The 9,324-nt window shown below is 38.6% G+C and overlaps 1 protein-coding gene across 1 annotated transcript in view; it reads left to right on the forward strand.

Annotated features, from left to right (window-relative positions):
- ADGRG2 (adhesion G protein-coupled receptor G2) overlaps positions 1-8,127 on the forward strand; it is a 123,836-nt gene extending 115,709 nt beyond the window's left edge. Inside the window, exons 27-29 of the mRNA XM_036270248.1 lie at positions 1,604-1,705; positions 2,632-2,784; positions 6,111-8,127. Of these exons, the coding sequence (XP_036126141.1) occupies positions 1,604-1,705; positions 2,632-2,784; positions 6,111-6,295 (440 nt within the window). The 3' untranslated portion in view covers positions 6,296-8,127. The remainder of the gene's footprint in view (positions 1-1,603; positions 1,706-2,631; positions 2,785-6,110) is intronic.
- The last annotated feature ends 1,197 nt before the right edge of the window (positions 8,128-9,324 follow it).

A 9,324-nucleotide genomic window follows, 5' to 3' on the forward strand; every position in this document is an offset into this window, starting at 1 on the left:
TGGACCTGGGGATTATTGTGCTAAGTGAAATAAACCAGTCAGAGAAATGCAAATATCACATGATCTCACTTATATGGGGAATCTAGTGAACATAATAAATGGATGAACAGAATAGGTCCAGAGGAATGGGTACATGGAACAGACTGACAGGTGGCAGAGAGAGGGGATGGGGGGGACAGGAAGAAATTAACCGAAGAACATACAGGGTGGGCCAAAGTAGTTTACAATGTTCATAGGGAAAATAATATAATCATTAATAAAAAATAATACAAGAATAAACTCTGTTTTGTGTACTCCAACTATAAACCTACTTTTGCCCCACCCTGTGTATGCATATATGCATAACCCATGGACACAGACAATAATGTGGTGAAAGTCGGGGTGGGTCAGGGGCTGGGTGGAGGAGGGCAAAGGGGGCAAAAATGGGAGACATCTGTAATGCTGTCAACAACAAAAAATTAAAATTAAAAAAAGACAAAAAATATGCTCAGATCACACTAATTTTAAAAACAAAAGCAAGGTACCTATCTTCACATATTTAATGTGGAAACTGAACCTGCCTTTCTCTTCATTTCCCCAGAATGCCTTTTCATTAGAATATAAGTGGATAGAAGAAATGTACTGTTTCCTTTATAAAAGGGAACCTAATTTGCAGGGCTTTGGTGTTGAATAAAGGAGAAATATGTATAGGCTCTGATTTGGGACTTGGATACCCCCGTTTTGATCTCTCTCATACATGCCGTTTCTCCCCTTATGCAACCAACGATAGCCACGCCGAGTAGCAAATGAACCAAAGTATGCATGCAGTATTCAAGATATCAGTCTTTAGGACGGACACCTGAAAAGGCACACCTGATGTTTTCAAATGAAGATTTTTAAAGTAGATAGATTAGGGGTTGAGGACAGTGAGAACTCCAGATTTGTCCCTTCATTCAGCAAATATTTTGGGGGGAAAGCATGGAGGAGTCACAGTAATGGTTAGCCCTGTGACTGCAAGACTAGGTCAGAGGTGGGTAGGAGGCGGGGCCTGGGGGCCTATTCAAGTCTATGGTGTTATTTTCTTCTTAACCAGGATGCCAGTAGAGAATTTCCTGGAGCAGGTTAGAGAGAGGCTAGAAGGCAGGAGGATAATGCTGCAGTGCCCCAGGCTTGGGAGAAAGAGAAGGATCAGGCGAGGGCTTGAAAGGAGGAACAAGGGATGTGAGACGAATGGTGATGGCATTTGACAGAAATTGGAAGTCAATTATAAATATGGAGAGGCGGGGAGGTAGGAGCCTAGGTCCAAGCTGGCATGCTGGCTGGATAGCTTGTACTTCCAAAGATAGGGAAGGCCACAGACTAAATGTGAGAGGAGAGACAGTGAGCTTAATTTTAGAAATACAGACTTATCATTCCTTTTATAAATATTTTTTATCTTACAATGAGAGTCTCCCAGGGTGACTTTCAATAGCAAACTGACCCAGGACTTTGGATTTTTTTTTCAATTTGAAAAATTTCACTTTGCCTATAGCTGCCAAAGATTTTACCATTTGTGCAAAGGAAGCTCATGACATTCAGGTCTTAGTTTGGAATTCATTGTGTTATGGGTCTTTTTCCCCCACAGGATTTTTCATATTCATCTTTTACTGCGTAGCAAAAGAGAATGTCCGAAAGCAATGGAGGCGGTATCTTTGTTGTGGAAAGTTACGTCTGGCTGAAAATTCTGGTAAAGATTTACTTTGCTTTTTATCCTTCTAAATATTGAAGAAAAGATTCTAAGCAATAAATGTCAAAGGTTTGTCGGATCTGGAAATCAATGAAGGGAACCTGATCAATAGAAAATACTGATTGTGAACATTAGGGGCAAAAAACCTAATGAATTAAAAAAATAATTACTCATATTTGGGAACTTAGTGAGCAATAGAATTAATGTCTGGCTTCTTCTTGAATGAAGTAACAGTGAAAACTTTAGAATTTATTTCCTTTTGAGCTAATGTTTTTCATTTACCCAAAGTAGTTTTTAATATTTACCTTCATAACTTTTCGAGTCTTGACTCAATCTTATATGTAAACTTTAGCATACATTTGATTGTTGGGTTATAGCACACATTTGGTTATTTTGAAATTATGACATTTTCACATGCTGTTGGATTGTAGAACAAATAGCTCATTTTTAAGAAAATAAGAAAAATTAAGTGCTGTCTGAAAACTAAACTCCTTTTGCATGAATACCATCTTTGTAGTATTGCAACGATCTGGTTGCAAAAGATCTATATTCAGAAAATGGCAGTAAATGTAGTTTAGTCATTTGTATGGATTTAAGAACCATGAGTCATCACAATATGGTCGATATGTGCTCTTAAGACAGTCCTTGGCTCTGAAGTACTACCTAATTCAGTGGATATATTTATAGACATAATCAGATTAGCTTGGTCTTTAGTTCCAAGAGAATATATGTTACTTTTAACCAGGCAGTCATCTAAAGGACAAATGTATACAGTCTTAAATGAAAATTCATTTTATCACACCAACTTGTGAAATGTGTGACTTCTTTGTGAGATCAGTTGCTAGAACAGTTACACTCTGATCTGTCTCTTGCCTTTGAGCCTTAACATTCCTCCCTGTTTTTCTGTAATGCTTATTCTGCTTTAGACTGGTGTAAAACTGCTACTAATGGCTTAAAGAAGCAGACTGTAAACCAAGGAGTGTCCAGCTCTTCAAATTCCCTACAGTCAAACAGTAACTCCACCCACTCCACCACGCTGCTAGTGAATAATGATTGCTCAGGACTCATGAGTGGGAATGGTATGTATCTTTCAATATAGTATTTCTCAAATGAGTATTTGTTTTATTAAAGTATCAATATCCTATAGTGGGATTTTTGCTAAGCAAAGTGAACAATTACATATACGGCTAATAGGTCAAAGCGTGGTTCCCTTATAAAAGAGAAAGTTTAACTAATTCAAATGTATTCACTTTAGAGCAAATGTCAGAACAACTGGTTTTTTGTTTTTTTAAGATTCAGTTTTTTTGTGATGGGAATTGATGATGACCTAAAAGTTTTAACATTGTAAATCCTGATTTAAGTATTACCCCAAAACATCTGTGTTATATCTATGCAAGTAGTACCTAAAATAGTTGATAAAATTATATCAGTTTTTACTTCATCTATAATCATACACATCTTCAAACTTTTAAGCCTTCCTATTTTTCACTACCATGTTTGTTCATTATTTTCCACAGTAGGGCTGCCATGTGGCAGTGCCCAAATCCTCATAAATGTATCAAATACTGTCATCAGTATTGGCAATATATGCCACCAATATATGAACAGATTATTGCTGCTGCACCTGCCTTACTCATTAATGCTGATATTTCTAGCTAACACTTCAATTACATTTTTTTTTCTTTCATAAGACTGTGCTGTTTATTACTCATAAAAGCATATCTATTTCTATATTCTTTGGCTTCTTAATATATCTTCTGCATTTTTATAAAAACTTAAATTCTGCCGGTATATTTTCTCCTTCCCTGTAGAATTTGCCTTTATTCATTGTTTTAGGATGTTAGTTATTTTCATGATGAATTCAAGTAAATTTGTGAGAAGGTTCATACATACACTTATCAAATCGTTTTTCAACCTCCCAAAGATGCCTCTAAATCGAGGTTTCTCAAGCTCGGCACAATTGACATTTGGAGCTAGATAAGTAGTTTTTTTTTTGGGGGGGGGGCTATGCATTCTGGGATGGTTAGCAACATCACTGGTTTCCACCCACCAGACACCAGTAGCATCCACCCACTCACCCCCAGTTGTAATAACCAAAAATGTCTTCAGATATTGGGAAATGTCCTCTGGGGGTGGGTGTCAAATCTGCCCTGTCACTGAGCACCATTGCTGCATAAGGTGAGAAACAGCTGCCACATGGCCTTAGCTCTTTACTACAGACATTGGGGGAGAGCTCTGGCCTCTATACCAAATGGTTATACCAGGAATGATTCAATGTAGGCAAACAGAGTACAGGCAGTGACAAGCAAGGCTGATTCATAAGTTAGCATGAGAAAGCAAGTTCAAAATAGACAAATCAGAGATGTGAGGTGAATTATCAAAAAATCAAAACATATCAGTAAAGCCTACTGGCTTTTTGGAGCTCTTAAAAGCCAAGTTTTTGCATATTCTAGAAGAACTGAAATGAAGCCTCACTTGCCTAGCCTGTCAATATGTTGCCATCCTTCGAGGAATCAGCTTTGATGGAAGCAGCAGTTTGCACAGCTGTCTGACATGGCTAATTTGGCACAGGTATTTTTGCTGCCTGGTGGTGAGTGTGGGGTTGCATTTTAGGCCACCAAAATGGCCAAGTGTTTAACACCACATAAAATACACATCAGAGAGATATTCCTGACTCCATGCCCAGCCAGAGTGGCTCAGTGAATTGAGCATTGTCCCATGGACTGAGAGGTCCTGGTTTGATTCCCCCAGTCAGGGCACATGCCCCGGTTGTGGGCTCGATCCCCAGTGTGGGGCGTGCAGGAGGCAGCCCATTGATGTTTCTCTCTCACATCGATGTTTCTCTCTCTCATTTCCTCTCTCTCTAAAAAAATCAACAACAAAAAAAGCCCGGCTGGTGTGGCTCAGTGGTTAAGAGTTGACCTATGCACCAAGAAGTCGCTGGTTTGATTCTCAGTCAGGGCACATGCCCGGGTTTCTGGCTTGATCCTTGGTAGGGGGCATGCAGGAAGCAGCTGATCGATGTTGATGCTTCTCTTTCTCATCGATGTTTCTATCTCTCTCTCCCTCTCTCTCTAAAAAAATCAATAAAACAATTTTTTTTAAAAGATATCCCTGACTCCTCAGTTCGCACACCAGGATCTGGAATGGACAAGGTATGGGATAGGCACTTTCAGAAAAGCTGGAAATTTAATGATTTGTTTACTATACCAGGTAAAATTGTTCCTGCACCAAAATGTCCTCAAATTAAAATGCCTAAATCAGGACAGCAGCCTCAGACAGTCACATGCCGTATTTGAGATATGTCAGAGATGGAGCTGTGTTAACAATGTCTATCATGTAGTCTGTGTGAATATTACATATTTCAGTTATGAGTTTGTGTACCAACAGCCATCTCACTTGGTACAGGGCACACAAGCTCACAGTTTGGAAGAAACATCACATGTTGACTCCATCACTTCTGAGCCATTTAACCTTAAGCAAAGCACTTAATTTTTGAAACCTTAATTTCAACATCTGTGAGATGGGGATAATGATTGCATCCATCTCGTAGGGTAATAAATGATATAATACTTATAAAGTTCTCAGCACTATTATCATTATTATAATTATGGCATGAACTAACAAATTGGCTTATTACTCAGCTTTCCACATTGTCTTCACATGGTACAATGGTCAGAAGGATGATGTCAAGTAGCTAGAGGGTCTCAGCTGCTGTACATGCCCACCCCCCCACACACACACACACAATTCCTGGTCTGCTTGGGATTGGGGAGGCCCAGGTCCAAACCACAGTTTCTCTAGAATGTCTATCTGCTCCCTAGCCTGGAGACTGAGGTTGAAATTGGTTGGTTTCCTCTTGGGAATCAGTTCTATCCTGTTTCAGTCAGAGGGACTGGTTTAGTCTACAAGAGATGATTTTTTTTCTTGCCATGACTGTTGCTGCTCTGGGTTTCTCTGGTACAAAGTTTTATTTTATAGGACGCTTAGGAAACCAAGAACCTTGTAAGAAAACATATGGGGATGTCTGTTAACCTTAACCTTTGGGGGTAGACCGAATTTTACATTAGGTTATATTACACATATGCTACTACTTGAAGTCAATATATGTTCAACCAGTTAGGAAATGGGCCTTTCAAAATCAAATATATTGTTTTGCTTCATATTTTGAGCATTTCATTTTTAAAAACTGCCATAGTGAAAACATTCTCCAATTTGTTTCGCTTACTTTGAGTGGCCTTAGAGAAGGAATGCAAGTAAATAAAATATGACAATATGTCCTAAACATTTAAAAAAAACATATTCTATGTGTGTATACTTAAGAATAAAGTGATGTTTAAGACTGTATTTTTAAAATGCTTTCTGTGGATACTTCATGACACCAATTTTGATTTTCTTTATCTAGGGAATGCTTCTACAGAGAAGAATGGTGTTTCTTTCAGTGTTCAGAATGGAGATGTGTGCCTTCATGACTTCACTGGAAAACAGCACATGTTCAATGAGAAAGAAGATTCCTGTAATGGTAAAAGTCGTATCGCTCTCAGAAGGACTCCAAAGCGAGGAAGCTTACACTTTATTGAGCAAATGTGATTCCTTTTTCTGAAACAAAGCATGATGCTTGACAGTGTGAAAAAAAATGTCAATTTTTACCTTTTCCACAATGTGAGATGTATGAAAATCAACTAATTTTATACTCAGCAACCTCTGAAGGAGCATAAGCTAATTGAGGGAAGTGGTTACTATTAGAAGAGGAAGCCAAGACATTCTGAGACATTTGCAACTTGGTTTCTTATCTTTCATTTTAAAAGAAGATTGGTTTTAAACAACACACTAAATTAGATTTGTTTAAAGAAAATAAAAGTAGTTCATTTCCAGCCACATTTTAAAGAGGTTAAGTCATGTTATCTTTGATAACATCATATAAAGCAATTGTTGACTTCAGCCTGTTGGTGAGTTTAGTTGTGCATGCCTTTGTTGTAAATAAGCTAAATTCTAGTGACCCACACATCAGCAATCTTACTTCTACATTTTTTGTATTTATTTTCTAGTGTGTAAATTTATTTCTTTGTAGAATCATGGTTGTGTTGTTGTGTCTAATGTGATCATTCAAAAAAACATCCTTGCTGGTTCAGTGAGTTCTAAAACTCTGTTTGGAGATTATATGGGATGTGAACTACGGAAACTTCAATCAAATCAAGCAATGATTATGCCAGCCAAACTTCATTCAAATCAAGGAATGATTCAAATCAAGAAAAATATAAGCAGACGGTGCCACAATGAGCTCATACAATGCCTTTGAACGAGTTAGAAAAAGGTGCCCTCACTAGACAGACACAGTCCCATGGGCTCATGGTTTGGCAAACAGAGTGGGGGCAATATTTTAACCCCACTCACCCTCTAGAGTGCACCCTTGTACAGGGTATGAACTGTATACACCTGGAAACATGGCATCCAATACCCATCTCCTGGCCTTATCCCTAAATCATTAAATTAGGGAATCTGCACCAAGATGTTTAGCTTAATACCATGGCCACACAGAGGGATGGAAATTTAATCTAGACCATATGTCAGGAAAATTGTGAATGTGGAGGAGATACCTCCACTGCCTCTTCTCAAATCCCCAGAGCCTTTCAGAAAAGAGGAGTAGCATAGGGATTACTTGTTAAAAGAGATGTATATAGAGAAAAAAATCATATTGCTGTTCTCTAAAAGGCAATTGCATGGTACTTTGTTGATTGTTATGACTGATACACTCTGGCCCAGCCAGAGCTGTAGTTATTTTTTAAAGAGCTCTAGTCTCAAAGAGTGTATAGTGACAAGGGGGAACAGCTATGGGAAGGGTGAACTATCTTGCAATGCTATTGTTTCCATATATATCAAACCCTGGCTGCTCCTAGTTATAGAGGGTCTATCTTGCTTCCCACCTATAGCTGCTTGAGCAGTGCCTCAAGTGTGTCCTTATTAGGAACATTTCAAAACCCTTTAGTTAGGTCTTTCACTACGGTTCCCTTGCATATATTTCAAGTGAATGTTGTATCCCAGACTAACCATAGTAATAATATAATATAGTTCTGTGAGTGCTGATTTGCCTTTGCAATATTTCTTCTCCAATTTATTTAATTGTCTTGTATTTATATGTTAAAATCAACAAAATAAATTTGCAGTTAACTCCTTTAAGTTTGAGAACTTTCACAAAGAGAAAATGTTTACGGTCCTTTCCCTGGAGGTGTGGCATGAAGTGGAAGGACAGACTAGATTAAGATGACCATACAGTAACATCCTTTGGCAAACAGCAGGCACACCGTGACTGCAAAGTTAGAGCAAGGCTTCTTCTGCCTCAGGAGATCAGTTTCTGATTTTTCCCTTATTCTTTCAAGCTTATCTCTAAAACATGTTGCCATTGGCCCACATGAGCCCCAGATTTGGATCCCCTCCAAATGTCTGCTTCCTTAGCATGGAACAGTAGGATTTCAAGGACAGGGGAGGTGATTAGCATATGGGAACCACAAATAGGGAAAGCTGGCCTCAACTCAAAAGAGGTCTCTGAGCAATCTCTCCTTCCACAGTGCGCAGCTGCTTCAAAGATGCTGGGTGTTGAGGAAGGTGGTGAGACACTCTAGATTTGGGGGTAAGGTCTCCGAAACCAAATCTCCTGAAGCAGATTATGTAACCAAAGTGTACACAACAGGATGCGCAAGGTCTGGTGTCCTATACATCACACCCCACCCTTATTTTTCCTGTTGTGTTTTGTGTCCAGGTTGTAGTCCTCAAGCCAGATTCTCATCTTTTTTTTTTTTTTTTTTAACTTCAGACCGATGAGGGGCAGGACAGAGCAGATGTTCCTGAGAAGCATCCTCCTTTGGGTTTAAAATTGATCCCACAATCTGAGACTCTACTGAAGGAATAGAGGTGGTGCCAATATGAGGAGGCAAGGAGTGTCACAGGAGTGGCCAGTACTTGAAATATTTCCTCGGAACATTGAATACATTTTTCCCCCCAAAATCATTAATCCCTAAAGTAACTCTATTAAGTTCAATGAGCAGCATGATGATTGCTCTCAGCAAAAAACGGTGAAATGGTTTCATTTGGGGTACTTGGTTGTGTCTAATAAGGTCACCTAGGAGGCAGATTAGTTTGTTGAAGGCCATTTTGAAAAAAAGAGCTAATTTACTAAACGAGCAATTTATCAAATGGACTTATGTGTTGTCATTTTGTCTCTATAACAGCACTTTAAGGATTATTCAGTTTATCTCTGCCTCAGCTCCTTGCTGCTAAGGTTGGGGTCTGAAGGACAGGAAAAAGGAAAGACTGGTCATGTGAACATAATCTTGAATGGGAAGAATTCTTATCAATACATTCTTTTTTCTTTTCACCTCAATCCCTAGGTACAGCATCAAAAAGTTAGGGCAGACAAAAAGTGAATACAATGCTTGAGAATATGTTCTCTTAAATATATTTATAAATATTCTTCACTGTGAAGAAATCTTATGCTCCCTGCTGTTTCCTTTCTTTACCCTCCAGTCTCAAACTAGCTATAGGAAGCTGAAGCAGAGACACATTCAACATTCTTTAATATATCGTGATGTAACACAAAATAATTTCCAGTCAACTAAAGTTAA

Source organism: Molossus molossus, unplaced genomic scaffold (assembly GCF_014108415.1).
Source record: "Molossus molossus isolate mMolMol1 unplaced genomic scaffold, mMolMol1.p scaffold_m16_p_2, whole genome shotgun sequence".
Taxonomy (NCBI): Eukaryota; Metazoa; Chordata; class Mammalia; order Chiroptera; family Molossidae; genus Molossus; species Molossus molossus.